General features: G+C 36.0%; 1 protein-coding gene and 1 long non-coding RNA gene across 9 annotated transcripts in view; one reads left to right on the top strand and one right to left on the bottom strand.

Moving 5' to 3' along the window:
- The window catches only part of LOC147872633 (uncharacterized), a 421,094-nt gene extending 405,766 nt beyond the window's left edge, over positions 1-15,328 (top strand). The window contains exon 2 of the long non-coding RNA XR_015537031.1: positions 14,748-15,328. This is a non-coding gene — a long non-coding RNA (uncharacterized LOC147872633). The remainder of the gene's footprint in view (positions 1-14,747) is intronic.
- Positions 1-23,110, bottom strand: part of LOC110831361 (Wnk kinase) — a 52,498-nt gene that overhangs the window by 26,966 nt on the left and 2,422 nt on the right. For 6 of the 8 annotated variants that reach the window (XM_087355606.1, XM_087355605.1, XM_087355609.1 and 3 more), the window contains exons 2-14: positions 20,366-20,963; positions 18,716-19,065; positions 16,876-17,032; positions 15,366-16,124; positions 13,083-13,255; positions 12,487-12,707; positions 11,839-11,996; positions 10,570-10,658; positions 10,207-10,435; positions 9,480-9,609; positions 8,698-8,828; positions 7,387-7,608; positions 4,606-6,837 (exon numbers count right to left, since the gene is read on the bottom strand). In XM_087355606.1, coding sequence (XP_087211732.1) covers positions 4,606-6,837; positions 7,387-7,608; positions 8,698-8,828; positions 9,480-9,609; positions 10,207-10,435; positions 10,570-10,658; positions 11,839-11,996; positions 12,487-12,707; positions 13,083-13,255; positions 15,366-16,124; positions 16,876-17,032; positions 18,716-19,065; positions 20,366-20,383 — 4,869 coding nt within the window. In that variant the 5' untranslated portion in view covers positions 20,384-20,963. The remainder of the gene's footprint in view (positions 1-4,605; positions 6,838-7,386; positions 7,609-8,697; positions 8,829-9,479; positions 9,610-10,206; positions 10,436-10,569; positions 10,659-11,838; positions 11,997-12,486; positions 12,708-13,082; positions 13,256-15,365; positions 16,125-16,875; positions 17,033-18,715; positions 19,066-20,365; positions 20,964-23,110) is intronic. The other 2 variants (XM_022067264.2, XM_087355607.1) reach the window with 2 other exon arrangements.

Below are 23,110 nucleotides of genomic sequence, written 5' to 3' on the forward strand. Positions count from 1 at the left end.
AATTACTGCATAAAGAAAACGAGATGGTGTAGCTGTCAGTATAGTGTCAGACTATGAAATGGATGAATGGGGTTTGATCCCTGGGAGCAGCAGAGGATTTTTCTTGTAGCTTCTGCATCCAGACAGGCTCTGCGGCCCACCTTACTCCCCATCTAGTGGATACTGGGGTTCCTTTCACAGGGGTAAAGCACGGTCGGTATGATGCCGACAACTCAACCCCATCTAGTGCTAAGGTCAAGCATCAGTACAAACTACACCTCCTCCCCAAAAAACACCTCCATGGCATGTAATGGGGTAGCTTTACTCTTTTATTGCTAAAATAAAGCTCAAAATCCATATAATATTACCTCTTAATGTGGTGCTTCATACAATTAAAACACATAAGAACTTACTGCCCAGTTATAGGTAAACACTAAAACTGCAGCAATATCTTTTAAAAATTACATTTATTATTAATGTTCTTGAGTTGTTTTTTTTAGAAATAAGAAGAGCTGTAATGCCAATTTTGGCAGAAATAAAATGTTAACAATAAGGAATCACTTAAAATCATTAGCACATTCAAAAGTGACACATACATATATGTACCAAGATCCCATGCATAAGATTCCATTACCAAAGAACCAAAACCATAAAAATCTACTAACTTTCAAAATATTACTTGTGTTGTCCTAAACCCAAGTGACAAATGTTCTTGGCAATCTGCAAGGTGGCACAGGCTAGTAACTGCCTTCACTCCCCAGTATATTCAACAGGTATAAGCCAAGGACATTCTCCATCCTGCAAGTGCAATAATCTTTATGGGAATATTATATATTTTGTCACATATCCATAAAGTGGGACATGTCACAGCATATAACTTGCTTTGGCTAAGGTACTTGGGGTGATATGAAGGATTCTCACAAAGATGTGTATTTAAACTGATAAATATTCTACAATATTTTCCTTTGTCTATTCATTTAAAAATACAGGTATAACCGATTTCCAACTTGGAGGATTTTATAAACAAAATTTTATGGACATTACATTATATATAAATTATAGACCATGATTCAGAATCTCCACATCCCTGAAAACAAAAGTAGTAACAGGACCAAACACTAAACAGTTTACAAATTTGAAAAAAATTATGAAATTGAACTTGCAGAATGGAGAGTTTGAAAACATACTTCTCATATTTCCATGTATGAAAATGCTGCCATTTTCTTTATTCTATTAATACACTCAGAAAAATATATACTAAGTATACTATTCAAAATATAATTTCATAGTATGCTTTGATGGCCAAAATATAATCCTACCACCAAGCTTAAAAAACTGCATTTCAATCCACTAAAAATCCAACACAGAAGAACCAGGACTTTACAATTTATCTATACAACAGCATGTAATATTTGACCAATATAAGAGCATAATGGAGCAGGGCACTTACATTTATTACCCCCAAAAGTGTTTTAAATATTCAATTCAACAATTTCAGTTCAACAGTTATTTAAAAACATTTAATATATGTTCACATTTCCTTCAAACCATTTTTTAAACAATACAAAGGAATGTAACTTTCAGTGTTAACCAAAATCCAGCAGTCAACTGCTAGCCATACAGGGTCTCAGGTAAGATACCATTTAGGATGCTATGAAGTATACTTGTAATCACACATTCTACCTACCAGCTGGTCATTGACCTGCTTAGCCTGTATTGCACAATAATACAATTTAAACCCACTTACTACTGGTCACACTTTAACTCTGGGGTTTAAGGTCATCTAGCATTATGCTCTGTGATACACAACTAGACCTTGGGTAAGCCATGGCACATGGCCAACAAAGGTTAATGCAAGACTCTAGTTTCACTCTATATACTGAAATTTCAATAAAATGAACAGAAATTTACAGAATATTTTTATTTCCCAATCATCCTTTTAAATGATTATACAGCAATTTATTATGATACTCACTGATAACTTCATGTTAATAAACACCGAGTTCCCACGTATAACTATATGCATGGGGAAGGAATAATTTTAAGTCTGCTGGATTTGAGATTTTCATAGTGATGAGTTGAGAGCATGGTCTTTTGGCTTGTTCTACTATGTAATCTTCTGGTTACAAAGCAACATAACACAAATATACTGCCTCTACCTCTCTGGGTTGAATTGAGAAAAGATGGGAAATCCTGGTTAAATATGGGGTCAGAACATGATTAGTCAATTACAGCCATAAAAGAGGGGGGCAAAGATGGAGCCAAGACTGGAAAAATAGAACAGTCCCCTTTACAGAGCAATCAGACAGGAAAGATGTGTCAAGACAAACAGGACCACAAGAAAGTACTTTGGATCAAGGAAAAATATATGCATTGTTCTTAGAAGCCTCTTCCACTTTTGGGATGTGAATATAAGGTTTCCATGACCTGTTCTGAAGAAACCTTCCACTATATTCAAGTTGTTTGGATGGAGCTCAATCTCTATAACTTATCTGATATTCCTGTCCATATGCCTGGATTTGTTAGCTAAGATACTGGTGTCATTTGACAAGATACAAAGGCCTATGTTTAATTCAGTAACAGCCTACTTCTGCAGATGACAGAACTGAATATAGCAATGGTGCTTCCAATTTGCCTATCCTCACTTCAATCAAGGAGATGGAGGTAGATGTTGATATACACCCAGAAGACTATACAGCACAACAACTCAGAAGATCACCATCTTCATCCATTGAAGTCTAATTAATACTAAGTCACACTTGTGGGTAGCTGTAATACCCACAAAGCTACAACCTAACCAGACTGTGAATTGTTCTTATCTTGGTCAAAATTTATTGAAGAAGCTACTATGAAGCAACTGTTGTCCACATAAAAAGAACAAATTGAATACAAAGATGGAATTACTTTTAAAATTACTGTAAATTCTAAATGGTAAGAACTAAATTTACGTGTCAGATGTGCCCATTACAGGAAAGCACACAAAACATTCCAGTTTGCCACCAATAATATGCAATGAGATAGCTCAAAAGAAATGCATAAAGGAGCATGTAATATTTTTGCAAGAAAACTGTGTATGTTTGATGATAACATACTTCAAATATTGTACTTATTCCAATCTAAGCCACACTTTATGTACTGTTGAATGATGTTCAGTTTTGATCACAGGTATCAACCATTCCATTCAAAATACTAATTTCCTAATAAATGTTATAACAAGTAGGATTTGAGGGTCTCAGAGTGGTGAGCATGAAGATGGCTGTTTTCCAGGTTATAGCGCCATGTAGTCTGGTAGATGTTTACCATCATTTCAGAGGTCACTGCTGCCTCCATAATCAGGGCAATGAGGCAGCAAGGACCTTTGAAATGGTGCTACAATCCAGAAGACAGTCATCTTCTAATGCAACAAGAGTAAAATTTATTAGGTATGAGTTATAATGTATAAAAGTATTCTAAGAGATAAATGTGAGAATGTACCACAAATCTTGAATTAAGTTATCAGCAATTTTGAAACTCAAGTCTGTCAAATGCAATGATCACTATGCATGAAGTAAAGAAGTTAACATAATCCAAAAGAAGAAAAAGAGATTTCCATTGTAGCGGCCACAGTGAACAAGAGAAAAACAAAACAGAAAAAACCTACATATTCACAGACAGCAAATAAACAGGAACTGTCACAAAACAATGCCTTATCACTGTCAAGCATACAAAATATTCCAAGCAAATTCTACTTTCTCAGTGAACAATTCTTAGCAGGATTGAGGTTCTCATTGCAGTAATTATGAAGATGGTTGTCTTATGGGTTCTAACATGTAGCCTGGTGGAAGTTTAGTGACACTTCAGAGGTGTTCATAGCTCTGATTAGGGAGGCAGCAAGGACCTCTGCATTGCTAATAACTTCTACCACACCACATGGTGTTACAACCGGGAAGACAGCCATCTTCTTGCTCACCATCATAAGAACCACAAATCCAGCTTAAAGGTTCATTACTGTGCACACAAGAGCCTGCCACAGGTCCCAATCCTGAACAGACAAATCCAACTCATACCCTCCAACCCAATTTTTCTAAGAAACATTCTAATACTAACCTGTTTATAGTTGTATATATTTTATATTTTAAGATATTGCTCTTCAGTACTTCCATAGCTCAAACTTCTAGTTGAGAATTTCAATGATAAACAAAATATCTGGTAATATCTTCAGTCAGTTTTTCATGGGCTTCATAACACTCACCCATTCTCAACAATGTTTTACTTTGTCATATCACAATGCTCTATCCCTTGTGTAATGATCTCTTGCATACAAATTTGAACAAGTTTTTACAAAATATGTGTGACATTATTTTAGATAAATACTTCCAATAACTGTGAATTTAAATATTTTAAAATGCAGGAATATAGCACTATTTGTTGACGAACAATGGGTATGTATTTTTCTTGCATAAAAATTACCTTGCTAACATGACAGCAAAAACCTACAACAGAGAGAAAATGAAGAGAAACTAATCTAACATAACAAAAAAGCATGAACTAACTTTCAAATGAAAAGGAAGTCTTGCTTTTTCTTCCCATTGCAACTCAATTGTTTTTTTAATTACATGACCTACTTAAGAAAAATCCATCTTCTACCTTTGTAGTGGATCTTGTTGGAGATCCTTGCACACTGGACATTGCTGAAGAATTTCTTCTATTTTGCATGTGACCCTGGGCTGCCATCTCATCAGAAACTGAAGTTGGTAATGGCAAACTTTGCAATATTTGTACTGCTTCTGATGCCTGCACAGGCTCTGCAGTATAACCCAATAATGGGTAAAGTACTGAGGAACCAGAACCAGTTTCCTTATTGGCTGGTGAATCCACCACTGTTGACCCACAGTCCAATGAAGGTGTTGTTTGTGTACCAATTTCTTCTTGGTCCTTTTTCAAACATTCAAGTGCTCTTTGTGTTTCCTCCTTATTGTGAATTTGTTGAGTACAAACATTTACTGTATTTGAGGTTTTCACACTGCTCATTTCATGGTTTATATGGGTTTTTGGGTCTAGTTTACTGCTTATACATTGATTTGCACTATGTAAGCCTTCTTCAAAGAATTCTCCTGCATTGTGAATGGCTTCTTGTTTCAAATGGTGGATTTCACTCACCTTGTTTACATCCTTTGTTTTAGCTCGAGCAGAATACTGTTTCTGTTGTAGCCTTTTCTGTGTATCAAATTGCTGGTCATGTAGTGGTAATTCATTAATTTGAATGTTCAGTAACTGATCATTAATATGACTGATACTTGTAGCATTTGACTGGTAATTCTGTGATCCAGTCACATTTACACATGACTGTGGAGTCTCATAATCTGATGTCTGATCAACTTTATCAGAATATACAACTCCCTGAAACTGGCCATGTTCTGCCTGAAAGTTTTGCACCTGATTAAATTTACAAGTCAGTTCAGCATTTTGTAAAACTGGAGAGGTTTTACTCACACAATACACATCTTTCGTTGGGATCTGTAAATTAAGGTTTAAGAATGGAGTGTTAGGAGCCCCTGGGATAGGTGTTGAAGGTGGGTTTGGTGTAGGAACTGGAGTCATGACAGGGGACAGAGCATAACTCTCACTACTGGCTGGCACAAAATCTGACATTGCATGCTGCTGTAAATGGTACTGCAGCACAGATGAAGTGTTTTGTGTGTAGGTTTCAGGAACAGAAGAAGCATCTCCATTGACTACAAAGGCTGTAGGACTAGGTTGCTGGAGAAGTATGACTGGAGCAGTCTGCTGTAAAGGCAATGGATCTACTTTTGAAAACTGGCAACATGTAAGCACCTGTGCATTAGTATTTTGCAGAAATGAAGCATATGGAATTTTTAAAGTTATTGGTTGTACGAGGTTAGTGTTAGCATTAGCATTAGGTTTGGAAGCTGTACTGCAATCAGATGAAGCTTGATTACAATTTGAATTTTGTGGCATATCCTGTAGAAAACTTACGTTTGATATGTCACTTGAAGTCACCCCTGATCCTAAGATCGGTGCAGTACTGGCACTAGTTGCAGCCATCTGTGATTCATGTTGTGGAATGTCTGGTTGAGGATGATACTGGGCAGTGTTACTGGCCCCCAGTGATTTCGTCTGATGAGGAGACTGGGATAGAATACAAAGATTTTCTGTGAGGAGATTTGACTGCTGGAAATTTTCCATCATAGATTGCTGCTGAGCAAGGTTTGGCAGCTGGTAATTCTGCTGGGAAGCCTGACTGAATGTAACTGAACTCTGAGGTTGTGATGTTGAGTTTGAAATGCTCTGGCTGGAGGTATGGTATACAGGGTCAGCAATGGTTGAAGATGGAACAGGTTGCTGGGAGTACATTAACTGTTTCTTTACAGTATTCACTGATTTCACTACACTATCAGATAACGTTGAGGCTGGTGAAATGTTTGCAACTGATGAACACTGAGAGACCTGTGTTGCAATGAAATTAGTGTCTAAAACAGTGGGTAGTGGGGTGTCCCGTGTCGCTGACACTGATAACCCTGGCATCACTGAACTCTGCTGCTGAACCTGTGGCACAAAACCTGGGATATTTTGCACCTGCAAAGTCTGTTGGGAGATATAGCTACCCACTGCTGGATGAAAACTGGGAATGTTGTGCATAGCAACAGCAGCCATATTTCCCAAAGACTGGGAGCTGGAATAAGATGCTGGGATGGATTGTACTGGTGGTGGCTGCTGGACCACATTCACTTGTACCATATTGCCAATGCCTGCATTGACATTGGAGGAACTAACTACGCAGGATGGGTGATGCAAAGGATCATACATAGGTTGGAGGAGGGGTGCTGGGGCTGACACCGACAGCTCAATGTTGCCAACCTGGAACAATAGTAATCAAGGTGTCAGGATGTCATTACAGTAACATATTTTAAATTACTACCCTTAAGGGCATGCTATTCTTTTCTCACGGTTCATGTGTAATAAACAGACAGTGGAAACAATAATTCAGTACATAAAATATGTTAATCTAAACACAAATTCCAATAACAGATCTCTCATAAATTATGCACATTAATCACCAATGATATTTTTATAGCTGTGGGAAAAATAAAATAAAGACATCAAATTATGTACTCCTGCACATGTAAATCAACATGAACAAAATTTTCAAAACAAGGTCAATTCTCAACTGCTACAGGACAGATATCAAGCAAGCAGTAACTAAATTTTCTTGGATATTGTCATTTCTAATATTCTTAATTCATTACAGCATTTGCATCAATATTCATCAGTATAAATAACATCACAAATTCAATCGGTTAATAAGGAATTTTAACCACCATAAAATTGCAGAACTTTGTGTTTTCTCCAAGCTGGAAGGACTACTTTTTCACAATTTCTTAAAAACATAGGAAGTATTATCATTACCTGCTGGTTAGTCGGCTGTTGTAAAATCACAGGTGGGACACCAGATTGCTGATAGTTAGTTGCAATATACAACTTCTGTGTCTGTTGCTGCTGGGAAGATGTCTGCTCCTGCTGCTGAGCAGCTGGTACAGTGGGCTGCTGAACTACTACATGCATTGCTTGTTGCTGGCATAACGAAGTGAACGGAGTTATATAACTGCCATGAACTATGCCAGTCTGTTGCTGCAAAGCAAAAGATGAATATATACTTTGATATCACAATTTAAACAGTTTATGTTCCTAAACTTTAAAAATATTCACTTTATGACTGATGCTTTTCATGCTTTTCCTGCCCTTTAAAAGGAATGTCAGAATAACATCTTCAAACACTTCACACCTGCTGCCTTTCAAATCTTTACCCACACATCACTCACAATCAACTTAATATAACATCTGAAACTATGCAGTCATGGAACCAAAAGTTCATTAACGAGTCACAGGTATTAAATATTCTACGAACCGTCAATATAATCACATGCGTTTTACAAGTGACAGAGCAAATATGAATCACCTTAATTATCCTTATCAAGATTTGACTAGATTCTGAGATTTGCGATTCTCACAGCAGTGACACGATGACTGTGGTCTTATGGGTTGTGATAATGAGTGCTCTTGTAGACAACCACCTACAAGACTACATGGCATCATAATCAAAAGACCAGAAATGACTCATTAGATGTGGGTACTATAAGACAGACTTTACAATATTTAGGTGTTCTTTCAGATGTTCCTCACATGGGTGGATATTTAAAATGCTTCTTTAGGATTCAGACAAATATCATTCTTTCAATTTTTCTCTAATCAATTATGGACAGTTGTATAAAACCTGTTATTTTGTAGTTGTTTCATTTTTATGTCCTGTTATTACATCAGCATGATTCAGCAAAATCCAGGCATCAAACCAATGCAATTTGGACAAAGTGTTTAAGTAAACAGAAAAATTATTCGCATCCAATCCAACAATTCTGCAAGATAATCCCAAGGAAAAAAAGACAACAAAGAAGAAAAACCAGGTCTTTGTCACCTACTCCAAAGGAAGTTTATATGACAACTATAAAAAGACATGTCTGATTTAACAGAGTAAGTTATTTTCTGATGTCAGCGTAACAAGAAAATTTGAATTTATCACAAAAATAATGTATCACACTTAATTTTTGTCTATTTTATCACTACAAAGATATGAGATTTCTGAACTAAGCAATACATGTTGGGCCAATTCTTTGACAGTGGGGAAAGGAAAAAAAGACAAAAGAGGATGAACTCTACAAGAACCTGTTGTGGTAGCACTTGCTGTGGTGGGACTTGAGGCAGCACTTGTTGCTGTTGCACGTAGAGAGTTTGACCTGTTGCCAGTGCCCTGTCTGGTTTGCTCTGAGACATATAACTGGAGTCTGGAGATATCTCTGAAATTAAACAAACATAAAATCACACAGCATTCCCGCAATATGGTTGGTATGTTAGATGACAAAATGTACAGAAATCAGACATACTGCTTTTTCACAAAATAGAGCCTAGTAAAACTGTAGTTTCATCAGAATGGTTAATCACCCAATTTAAATTTGCATACTGTGCTGCCATGTTAGTTAAATACTCTCTCTCCATTTCAGGTCCACCAAAGTTTGGCAATTCTCTTGCTGACAGTCCCCACAGATGCACAAGTTTACAGCAGTTTAGCACAATATTTAAATCCAGTTATCAATGTATTAAGACAGCAGAGTTGGGAATACCTGTCAGTCAAATACCTAGCTCAGAAATCATACAGAAACAGTCATGGGTAATTGACTATCAGACCAAACACACAAAAAAGGGACTTTTGTAATAAAAATATCACTGTTGTTATGTAAGAAACATAGTGAAGGCACTCTTCTATTATAAGAGATACGGCTCTGTCATAAACTCAAACTAATTGTACAGAATTTGCTGTACAAGTACTTGGAACCACACAGTACTAATTAATAATGTTACACAATTTAAGTATGTTTTTATTGCTGACCACAGCTGTCACTCGTTCCAAAAGTTCATACATCTAGTCCTTACATGTGGGATCAACATACCTACTACAACATCTACCTCGCGTTCCAGATGTTTCCGATCCTCCCTCTCTTTAGTCAAAGTTGAAATACTATTTTTTAACATTTTGGCTACAGCTCTGGCATCATCTTCCATTATGAGTCCAGACTTTGCCTGTAATTATTTATAATGATATTAAATTAGAAGAACAAAAAAATTAATGGGTTACACACTGAAGATGTAGGTAATGCAGTATTCCAAAACACTGGTAACCTACAAGACTAGTGTCACAACCCAAAAGACCAAATTCTACATTTTCACTGTCATGAAAACCTTGAATCTCTTATATCAAGAATATTACCTGATCATCATATATAATCTTATAGTGTCCTTTATAATGTAGGAAAAGACAGGAAAACAACCTGCAGTCCTAGTCCAGTAAATCTTGCATTCAATATAATCATCTTCCAAATAAAGACGAAAAAAAAAAAAAAAAAGATTGGGGAACACAACAGCACAAAATTAATATTTTTCAAACTAATTTTATTGAAATGGCAAAATGGAATGAAAAATAGGAATAAACGTTCATTTATTACATTACTTATATCTCAGCCATAATCAGAACTTAATTCAGCCATGACATATGTTGACACAATACAGTCTGAGCTATGGGCAAAACTGCTAATTGAAGCACAAATAAACATGAAAATAAATTGCAACCAACACTTAACATGCAGTACTACAGAATACTTAAATTTTACAATAACTTGCCATTTCACTAGCCACTTCTTCTGCATTATCTGCCTGAATGTCAAACTCAAACTGAATGGCTTCATTTTCTTTGTGCTTGTTGCTGCGTTTCTTTGGGTCTAATACTCGCAGCCTGAACTCCACCTTTGCTGAAGCAGAAGCTATCGCCTCTTCTCGTGATATAATCTCTAACCTCAATCCCAGATCTTCAGCAAAGAACTCATGAACCAACAAATCCTTTACGCCAGGCCTGTGAACACAAAAAAAATAAGGCTGATGTACATGAAAATTTTACTCCCTCTTTTAGCTCACATTGCCAGCTTTATCCTTTCCAACCTCACCTAAGTTTTCAGAGCAAACATAGAACCAACATATGGACCTCACCTGTCTTCTTTCCTAGGCCTTATACAGTGTTCAATAATATCTTTAATTTCTGGGTTTTCTACTTTCTCATAGCTCATTGGTTTTACTCCCTGAAAAGAAAAAATATTAAAACATTACATACTCTTAAAAACCATGGGTAACATTCATAGTGCATAAAAGGTCTTAGCAGAGTAATGTCATTTTCATTCTATAAGACTCCTTTCAGAAAATAAAACTACAAATATGACCATTTTTTTCTGCAACTATTCCTATGATTAACCATCATAAACAGCAAACATGCTGCTACCAACCTCTAGCTACTGCATGCCACAGACTCAGAAATATCATGGATCAAGTCACGTTCTGTTGGAGCAGAGAGGTTACCGACAACAGAAAATGTGGAAGATCTGCATGTCAATACTTTTATGGGCAGTTTATCAGAACAGAGTGTAGTGCATGAGAATGCTAGTAGCACCAATATCTGGCCTTACTAATCACATTTCTTACTGCATTCTCACACAATATGAGTAATTTTTATATTTAACCACTTTTTCCACCAGACATCAATCAATTATGTCAATTTAGACAAAGAGTAGTGCCAAACAGCTGTTAATCACTTGTTATACTTCCTAGACTGGTAGTGCTGGAAGATCAATTTTTAAAATACACACTATGCATAATACATAGTGCCTCAAAAATTAAAACCTGAGCATCTCCAAACCAATTTTTTGCCAAAACAAAGGGAAGCTGGGGAAACAGCAAACTCAGACTATCACTAGTGGTGCAACCTGTCACACTGTTCAACCCCATGCAGAATTTTGTATTCACTACTTTTTATACTCTGATTTACCATTTCAGATATTTTGAAACATTTACCTTGGTGTTAAGGGATACAGTGATTAATAAATTAAAAAGGATATAGAAGAAGGCAGTCATACGCTAATTTAAGATACTATCCTGGCATTTTCTGGTGGAAATGAGGAAAAGAACAATAAATCTTAGTTACGATACCAAGTATGAAGACTGAATTTTGAAACCATGCTCTCCTGAATACAGAACAGACCCACTTATGACATCCAGTCCAAATATAGTCTCTTCAAAGCCTTTTGGCTGCAAGGGTGTCTCTCCTAACTTCCTGCTTAAATAGCTTGCTGAAGAAATACTTCCTCCAATTACTGAATTGGATGTAAAACATTCAGTCATTTAAAGTTCTCAAACACTGGCACCCTTGCTTACAGAGAGAACAAAACAGTGAAAAATATGGAAGCTAAGTTTTTATGTAGAACTTACACTGATAACTTTTTTGTAAATCTGGGCAGGTCCTGTGCATTCTGAGTATGGATACTCTGATGTGGCCATCTCCAACATGCACATCCCAAATGCGTACACGTCCACACTCTCATCATAGTGTTCTTCATACATCTCTGGAGCCATAAATTCTGGAGTTCCTAAAAATAATACATCATATACTTTTAAAATTGTATCAAGATATTAATAAGAAACTATCCTATATAGAAGCACTTCTAAGAAACAAAAGTATTTCTAACTGTATACCCATTACATTACACAATAAGACTACCTTGTAAACATTTCTGTAATCAAGACCTCCAAGTACAACAGAAATGCTTAGATCCTGAAAATACACATTACATTAAATTTTCAGAATTGAAACCTCCACATAACATACTCCATACAGAGAACAAAATTTGTTGTTGACTGTGAAGCTAACCATTTCCCTCCATCTGATGTCATGTATATAAATGCATGGAGTTTTATCTTGGCACCAATTATGTATCTATAAGCCAAAATGTTCAGGAACAGAGATAACTTAAATTTCATATTTATTAATTCCTTAAAATCTTACAACATTCTATTCCACAAATTACTAATTAAAATCCCAGCAATGACTCTGATAAGGGCAAGAAGTTTATAACTCACCTATCACAGATTTAGCAAACGACCTGTTTTTAAGAGTTGCAAGACCAAGATCACCAATCTTGACACTGCCTGTTGTTCCCGTAATGAAGATATTGTCACATTTCAGATCACGGTGTATAATTGGTGGGGTTCTTGAATGCAGGAAGCTTAAACCCTTTAGGATTTGTCGACACCACGACTTCAAAACCTTAGGATTGATTTTCTTAAATCTCCTTAGGTAACTGGAAAAGATTTAAGAATGTTATTTTCACATTTCCTTGAGTGTTCAGCATTCTCAGCAGGGCAAAATACAAAATTACAAACATAAACAGAGTCATTTCACCAACAATCAAAATTGGGGTCAATAACATCCACAGCAACACTACTATTTATTATTTTTCAAATCATTAATAAGGTCAAACCGGCGCTACATGCATTGAAACATGGTTATATATGTTTACTCGGAACTCTTTATTGCTTAAATACAATCAAATTAACTATACTAAAAGTATATATTTAGGATCTAAATTAGAACACCTGAGTGAAATATCAGTTTTTGATACAAATGTTCTTGTAGTGACAGGTTAAAAAAATAGGACTCGTAAATCTGTACATACGTTTTGAGTGTTCCAGATGTCATGAGCTCAGTAACAAGAACAATGTACTTCCTTTTTGTCAAAGTCACCTCCCAATAGTCATAGAAGCGGACAATGTTTGGATGTTGTAAGCCTTTTAGCATCTCTGCCTCTTCTCGGAATCTCAATCGTTCAGTCTTATTCAATTTCTTCTCCTACAAAGATGAGACACATCAGAAAACATTACTTCCATTTCATTAATAAATGACTGACTAAACCAATATGGTTCTCTCCTTTGTTTTAGTATATATTAATGACACTGCGCCCACTATAAATATAATCTTCAAACTACTCTCTATGCTGATCATACTAGTATAACAAATTAAAAATTCAACAAAAAATTAACACAATATATATTTTTTCTCTAGTGGTTTCTAGCTAATAAACCCACTTTAAATTTTGAAATTTTAGCCATTCACAAGGTCCAAGATCAAATTTTAGATCCTGTCTCCATGATTACATAGACACCCAACCAAAGTGAAGAAATGTATGTAGGTCTTCATGTAAAATTCCAATTTTTTTTGGCCTATTTCAACCAAAATTTAAATGGCTTAGTAATTTTTCATAAAACTCCCCAACATCAAATTACATAGTAATGTGTTCAGTCATTCTCAAGTTGTTACCACATGGAAGGACACTCATCAATTTAAGGCATTCAGTTTTCTTTCTTGTATAAAGAAAGCCTGGTTAGGTATGTATATGTAAGCAGTATCCAAAGGACTGTCTAAGAAAATAAACAACTCAACCTTTAAGCATAAATTCATAGTGTGTATATGCAAAACCATTCTAACACACAAAATAAATATACTGGCTGATTCTCATTTTGTATTAGTTTCCAATTAGAGGCATTGTATAATTTTCATGTTTTCTGACAAGGAATAGTTAGGTCCACTATGCTGTCAGGCATGCGTGTGTGCATGCGCATATACAAGCACATTTGCTTGTACATATACACCCTTTAAAATTAAATCCGTGACATAACAGCTCCAGAGAGCCAAAGCCAACACATGCCTAAGCAGAGATGAACGATCATCCAACCAGATATAGGGTGACATGTGGTCAGCACGACGAACCCCAGCCATCGCTAGTTTTCATGACCGTATTACGCTACCCATTGTAGCTCCCCAATTTCCTCACGATGCTGGATTGGCACCAGTCCCATACACTGGTCGAAAGCTCATGAGAAAATTTCTTCTCCCCCGAGACTTGAACCAGCATGCATTCCATATCGCCGGTCTGAAGCATGATGCCTCAGACCATGTGGGACCATATACACCCTTACTGTTCTTATACAGTGAAACCTCTATCCATCGTTCCCGGAACTATCGTTTTCCCGGATGCATCGTCCGTTTTGTTCGGTCCCGAATACATCCCATATAAAATAATGTTACATTTTCCCGCTTCTATCGTTCCTCGAACTATCGTTTTATCGCATCGATCGTTCAAAAATCTTAGTCCCGGCCCACAATTTTCCCGCAATGATCGTTTCTGAGAAATTAAAATGCTGGGTTTTGAGATAAATTAATACCGAAAGACGCACAATGTTTTTGGAATACGCAGTAGCGGTAACCTGTTATATCGCCCAACCAGCACATACTTTTGGAATGAGGGTCAGCGGTGCAGGGGTGATAGTTGGAGTGAATGGAGGTGCTCATTGTCAGAAATTTTACGATTTTAATTAGGGTGCACTCATATTTCGTTCCAGCGATGCCAGATGGCATGTGCAGTGTGAATTTCTTCACAAATGCTTTTATTACAAGTACAAAGGAAAGGCTGGCGGCACTTTTCATTCTTCTGGTTCATCTCGTTTCCAGCGGTTCAGGGTCTTCTACAGCTACGTTTCGTTGAGTTCGGCAGTAATAGTATTTCCATTCTTCCTGTTATTGTCCGCAAAGGGGGTTGGAGTGGTGAGGAAGAGGAAGAAGACGAATGCGAGCCCGAAGCTTTGCCGAGTTTTGCCGAAGCACACGCTGCATTGGCGAAAGTGAAGTCGTTCTTTTATGCGCTTAATATTAGTGAACATGACGAGGAAAACATTTTGAACGTGGAAAGTGCTCTGTTTGGTCTAAAACGTAAAGTTTCGACAAACCAGTTGTCCACTAAAGACTTTTTTGGTAAAAAGAAGTAACTTTGAAAGAGAAACATTGTTTTTTTTTAAATTTTTAATGCTTTCCCGCATCTATCGTTTTCCCGCATTCATCGTTTTTATTTCCCACCCCCGCCGAAAACGATGCATCGAGGTTTCACTGTATTGCATATTCTTACCTGTAACTCACACCATGCGACTGCAACACCAGTCTGTGTGTCAAGGCCTCGGTACACGGTCTTAAAACTTCCTCTTCCAATCTCCTCCTCAAATTTAAGAAACCTTCCATCTGGAGAAACACCAATTGCCTTCTCCTCATCATCATCATCCTCAAGGGTTCCATCCACTGCTGAAGTTGATACATTACCACCAGTCAGCAATGCAGTTCCTGCTGATACAATCTCTCTACCCATTCTCTCTACCACAACAATACCGTCATCATCTGTAGGTAAACATGACTGAATTACGCAATCTAAAGTATCTTTCACTAACTGAGCAGCACCAGTAGCTTCTTCTACATCACTTGCTTTCACAGGATTTCGTGAAACTATTTCTGGAAGCTTTGCCTCTAGTTTGAAGGGTCCGACTGTAACACCAGAAGCAGAAGGTGGTAACACTTCTTGCTTATTCACTAATCCAGAATTTGCACACACTGGTGGTGATGATGCCACCTGTGCTAAATTGTCACCTGGAGTTAATATACTTGATACCTCCTTTGATATTTCATCAGCTATTGTATTTTCCTGAACTTCAGATGTAGAGGTGGTGTCAAGCTGGTGGGATTTACTTTTTTGTTTGTTTGATGCCACGGTGCTAATGATGAGAGGTAGAACTTCCTGAGTATCAGCAATTAGATTCTGAGAACTAGGACATACAGATCTTGAGCCACAGCGGGAAACTGGTGCTGATATGCGGCCAGAAAAATCTGGCAAAGATGTCTGAAACATAAACACAAATGCGTTAATTAATTATAATGATTCAAACTGAGAAAGCAAAACTGTCACCCTACATACAGATCTCTTTTTGTCATTCAGCCCCACTTTAACTTACCTCAGAACTCCTGCAATTAGTAGCAATCACCTGATGTTGGATACACCAATGTGAGTACACTTCCTCAGGACTGGATGCAATTAAGTCAATAACACTATGTCACATTTAAACAAAGTCCGAGTTCAAATACTTAGGCATACTCTCACCCCCTACTTTATTTAAAACATGACCTCAGATGACAACATAAGACTTCCAGTCTCCCTGCTACCAACATACTAGTTTGGGCACTATTATAGGAAGGGAAAATGCCATATAAAATTCCACCAGCTTTCTCACACAACTTTAACACATTTTCTGCAAAATGTAAATATCCTCTCTTTCCATTCACCACCACAGATTATGAACAGCATTGATACATAACACATTGTAAATGGATGGGTGAAACATATTTTAATTAGTCTGCAACCCCTTAAAAAGAAAACTAAAGAGCAAAATTTGTAATAGGGGTTCAATCAGCTTCCAGTGCAAACCAGTACTTTGTGCTCTGGAACAACATGTTACTTCTTACATTTACAATACACATTCTTCAAATTTGGGTATCCAATTTAATTTTCTGTGATCAAGCATAAAAATGCAATAAGTTCCGAGACCTATCTATCAATTTTAGGGAGATAAAAGAGAAAATAAATTTGTACCCACCTTTTTGTCACCACCAGAAAGTAAGGGTGTGGGGGATGGAGTACCGGTCTTATGTCGATTTCTAGATGAGCAAGACAGACTGGCAGAATTCCGGTCTTGAGTGCGGTGACTGGTAGATGCTTGACTAGAGTATGAAGTCACTACCTGAGAGGTTACTCTGCAGAAAAATAAATATATCATGCAGAATGTAATACAGTACAGTCTTTGATCAACAGGTACATATTATCTAGAAAGAAGAGCACTTACGTAATTTAGCAGTGTTTTACTTTTTCTACAGCAGTAAATTAAAGCACTAGATTCTTTAAATCTTAAACCATTAAAACAATATATGTATATGCCTAAAAGTGATCAAAATAGTTAACATTGATCTCCAAATGTTACCTGTCACCAAGAAAATATACCAAACTATACAATATCACAATGTCACTCAAAAATTACAGAACAGACCAATTCAAGTTATCCAAGGTTTTGCATACATTTGCAGTGATTGAGACCCGAAGTATGAGAATATGTAGGTATGCTTATGGATATGAATGGGTATTAACTCTCTTATAATATAAACCAAAGGTATAACAATGCTAATAATACAGCATGCCACAAACCAGATAAGTCCAGTTGCAACCCCTGCATCCTGTTTCTCATCTCCTCAATCTTAGAGTGGCTGCAGTGTAAGAAGATTCCAAAAAATCTATATGGACCACTGTTTTCATTATTATAGAATACACACTCAGCACATAATTACCTTACTGAACTGATAACTCTTAACTGTATTAGGTGAGCAGTACAATTTACACAGTTCCTAATTATATGATATTCTCTATTCCCTATTTAATTATTATCTACTACTTCCTAAAATTTTCCTCAACACTTGCATGTATGTTATATAATAAAAGACTGCATTTCACATAAAATTGTTTTATTTCAATATTTAGCTATCTCCTATTCTAAATAAGAAGACACCATCATCATCTTTGGTGCTTCGGCCCATTTTCAGGCCTTGACCTTCCCTAAAGACATCACTGCATAATAAATTCTACGGCACAAATCATATGAAAATACTTAGATATTCAGTATAATTACAAGAAATTATAAATATGTAATTATAATATAAGAGGCTGAGATCTGACATTTTCATGACACATTTCAATTAGCCTAAAAAGTGTCGTGGGAATAACAAATTCAATGTGAATGCTATACAATACTTCAATCAGAACAAAAGTCTATAAACAGTATTATGCTTCCATTACTTCTTCAGTATCTGACAAATGCAGAGTATCTATCAGTAGTTGATCTTTTCCATTCAAATAAACACTGTTGGTCCTCACCCTAATTTTAACTACATATGAATTTAACCTTGACAGAAGAATGTTAGATTCAACAATATTTTTCTGTAATTCCATATTTACTCATCAATCTACATAATTTTCACATCAGTTACAGCAGTTGCTAAAATATAATAATCTGATTATGCTATAAAATGGATGAACCTAAATGTAGACTATATTCCAATAATTTTAATAAAAGTTTCTGGAATATAAAAAATGCTGAAAGTGTCTTCTGGATTGTTGTGCTGTGTAGTCAGGTAGAAATTTACCAACATTTCAGACCTTGCTGCCTCCATCATTAGGGCAGCTAATATTAATAGCAGCAGCAAGCACCTCTGAAATGTTAGTAAACTTCTACAAGTTTACAAAGCACAACAACCCAGAAGACAGCCATCTTCATACTTACTGTCATGAGAACATGGTATCGCACATTAAAAATGTAATTTGCTTACAAAAAGAGAAATCACACTACATGTCTGTGTTACTACATAAAAAAGAGGAAAAAGTTCTCTAACCTGTCTTTATTCCGTGACTGAAACAAACTCCGAACAGTACTTCCAAGCGAATTCCTCTTTCTAGTTGGGCTGGGAGTTGGTTCATGTGTTGACCTACGGCAACCATGTCCTGTTGAGGCTAAGGAGGTGGCGTGACTGTTTCGACCTCGTTTGGTGGTGCCACCACCAGCATCACTTCTTGTTATAAGACTGCCTGCGGTCCCCGTATTGCAAATGCTGGTTTCTTGTACCTTCTTAACTAACACTTCACCACAAATGTCTCTGTTATTGTCAGTTTCCACCTGACAATTTGGATTTGCTGAAGCTGTGCTTGTATTATTCGTACTTATATTATTGTTTCCACTTCGAATCTGAAAGAATAAAACATTCTGAATTTGTATTAAAAAAAATCATAAAATGCTGGTTTGAAATGTCAACTGTCCACATAACAGAAGACAAAAGGGAAACCACGCATCTCTCTGCATTCCCTTTTTTTTTCACGTTCAGTTTCCTTGATAATTTAATTTATGTTTATTCATGATTTCATCACAACACAAGGTTTAAATTGTATTAACTGAAGCCTATGATAATCAGTATAAAGCAACCAATACTGTATAACCTCTACTTTTACTCCAATGGGAGGTGCCTAAAAATTTGTTTTCAAAAATTATTCAATATGTATTTTTTAACTAATGATCACCTTACATACCTAGAAATATAAAATAATTTGGATAACATTATGAGGTTATTTTTGTTTATCACTTCGTGGTTTATTTAACAGTGCTACCAATACCCCACATTGTATATCATCAAATGATAGAACAATTAGGAAAAATGAATTAGATAGGAGGTGAATGGAAGCAGGTGAAACAAATTTAAGTTACTATCCTAGCATTTTAAGAGGTAGTTAGGAAAACCATGAAAATCCTCAATCCAGATAGTTGGTGTCGGAGCCAAGATATGAACATGGGCCTACTGAATACAAAGCAGGAGACCTAACCACTCAACAATGATGTTCAGTAAAAGGATGAGAAGGTGTAAACACATAAGAAATGGAGGAACACAAAATAACAAAGTAATTAATCCACTAAACACCAATAAAAAATGGAGGAGGGACAAAAATGTGGTGGCAGCTGCAAGTGTCCATTCTCCTCCAATAATTTTATCTATATAATGGGTGATTTGTCATGAAACTTGATGTCTTGCCACTGGAGGTAACCCCATCCTTCTATTGTTTAATTCCTCACCATCTAAAATTCCAACGTGATGCTCATATGAGCTTCTTAGGTAAGGACGTAGGGACATACCACCATCTGTTAACAAAATATTCTAAAAAAGATGCATAAAAAATGTTTATATTTTCTAGTCACTTTAATTCTGTAGCCTAGCATATGCAGCGCCATAGATATAAAAACAACTGTAGAGTTTGTATGGCAATATTTTGTGAGACAAAACATAAAAATTGCAGCAGTTTGAACATTTGAGGTAATGATTGTAAATTTTCATGCATTGGAGCTTTATACCAAGAGAAATTCTATATACAGACAGATCATTAAGCAAATAACTGTTAAACTGTAAGTTTTGTAGGCATCTCTAATGTAAGAAAAAGTTTAAGGAAAGGAGGCATGATAAGGTTTCCCAGGATATATTGCTTCTATTTAATGTACTCACCCTATGGGTATTGCTCATGGCACATGGAGACCCACACTATTGCTGGCTCCTCTTGCTACACAGAAGTTGTTTCAATTGAAGAGTACATCACAATGAACTCTTTCTAGAATTTCTGACAGCAACACTTTCATAGCTGACTTTCTCACACAGCAACAGTATAACAATTTAATAATAGAGACTATAATATTAAACTGATTATAAACTTTGTGTTGTCTTCTAACTTAAAAGCACAGTGTATTTACAGAACTTAATTAAAATGTATGTAATTAGATATTTTAATACTCATAATAAATTAAAGATGCAGATTCACATAAACAGCATTCTATCAAAACCTAAGCTTAGTATTTTAAACTTCTATAATTTCACAATACTAATTTTTTACTAATTTTATGCATTAGTAGAAAAGTGGTGGAAAATATATTGATATGTTGAATCATCTTTCCCTGTTTTTCTGTCCTCCACCTTTTTGCTTAACTGAGACTTAGATGAAAGGTTCACAATCTGCCTCTAGGTTCAGGGAACTGATGTTTTACAACTTGTTACTATTTACTATCTCTTGGAAGAGTCCATATGGATGACATCCTTGAAGATAACATTCCTGAAAGAAAAGTGATGAGATATCATATCAATTGAACCAAACATAGAGGGCATTTGCTTCACATGGTAGTGCTTTACAGGTAATCATTTTCACGTAAAGTGGATAAATGTCCAATGTTAGTGAAAAATTTATATAACTGTTTTACGTTCAAAATCAGAATTATTTCAACAGTAAACATAAAAGGTAACAAACAATATAATTATACAGCCAGACCAGCCCATAATAGCCTCCCTCATTTCTGTAACCTAACAATACTAAAAACCCTTTACAAACCACAAGGTTCCTCATTATGAAACATCCTAAAACATTCACTTCTTCATCCTTCTTCTGCATCAAGTATTTTTTGACAACTTCATTTTCATACACTTGTTATTTATTTTCCTCCCTTGAAGCAAAAACAAAGTTAAATGGTGGGCCAATGGGCTAACTTCCAACAAAACATGGTTCACAACTTTCAAGACTTTGCCATCTGCAGAGAATGACTGTTTCTAAAAGCTCTTACAATCTTGTTATGAATAGCCAACCAAGCTTAAGTCTTATGAGTGAGCAATAAGAGTTTTAAATAAACTCTGAACAAGATTATTCAAATCAGCCCTGAAGATGGAGATGTTACTCTAAAACACTGACATCTACCTATGAGTCTACATGGTTCCAAAGCCCAGAATAACAACATCAAGACAAATCAAGCCTTGGTCATCAATCAACCTCAAGGATTGTACAAAAAGCTTTGATGCTTCAAGGAATGAAGATGACAACTGGTAAATGATGACTGATCTTTCATACAGCAGCTGCCATTTCATTCATCACCAACCAATATTATATACTTTTCAGTTGATACAGGGCTGTTAAATTAAGCAAGAATCAATGAGGATTAATCAAAATGTTGCTGAAAGTTGCTGCAAGCCTCCAAGACCAAGTATAACCACCACTATAATTTCACACTGGACAGCCAAACTGCTAAGGACCTTCACAGACATGCTTCTGCACATCCAAGAAAGTGCCTAGTGCATTAGTGAGAATCTAAACACACAATATACCTACATTAGTTTGGTTGACAATTTACTGTTTCGACCAAATCACATATGCTGATTATTTGTATTTTCTGTATCCTGTAGTTGGCTCTGTTTCTATAATGGTGTCATTCCAATTTTGCTATGACCAGCTCACAACACACCACCTTCATTATGATTCCACCCATTCTATTCATGGTTGTACCTATTTTGCCACTTTTACACTGGTTCTATAGAAGTCAATGTGATTGAGATTGTCAGTATTGAAACAGCATAAATATGACACTATATAACCTACTCACTTAAAGAAATTTAATTAAACTTAAACAAATTAATAATTAACCAGGACTAAGATGGCTGCACAGGTATTTTTGTGCAGTTATAGCATCCCTCAGCAATGTGTCTTTTAGGCATGTCACATGCAATCAATATACTGAACAAACTGGATCTCAGCACACCAAAGTGACTATTTCTTATTTACACTCTTGAAAAATATGCAGTGATAAAGAGGAATATGATAAACACACTAACTTAAACTCATAAAGATGACTTGCATCAAAATATGTTTAAGAAATGAACCGAGAGTTTTCTCCTCACTTAGTTCATGCTGTGGACTTAACCTTCACAATCAAAAGATGATCCTGGTTCCAAAGATTACCCATTAAATTACAGAATAGAATATATTTACATTTTATACAGCCTATGCCAAGGATGTCACAGGACAAATACAATATCTGTTTCTAGTACAAATATAAATTACATAGATATGTGATTTACAGTCAACTACATTATTACAGCAAAAACAATTATACAAGAATGTATGATCTTGAGCTTTCACAATGACTGTGTACAATAAAATCCTCTCAGGCCATCAGTTGCGTCAAGTGGTTAAAACATGAAGAGACCAACATTTTGAGGTCCATCTCTGTTCTTGTCCTCAGGGTACTGAAGTGGTTGGGGCTCTCAACCGTGTCATATATATATATATATATATATATATATATATATATATATATATATATATATATATATATATAGATACACACACACACACACACACCTGCTCCGGCCCCGTGTGACTGGTGGATGACAAGAAAACATAACCACCATTGCTTACATATATTTATAATAGCTACG

Source organism: Zootermopsis nevadensis, unplaced genomic scaffold (assembly GCF_977971745.1).
Source record: "Zootermopsis nevadensis isolate Lab colony 2312 unplaced genomic scaffold, Znev_1.0 Znev_ptg000025l, whole genome shotgun sequence".
Taxonomy (NCBI): Eukaryota; Metazoa; Arthropoda; class Insecta; order Blattodea; family Termopsidae; genus Zootermopsis; species Zootermopsis nevadensis.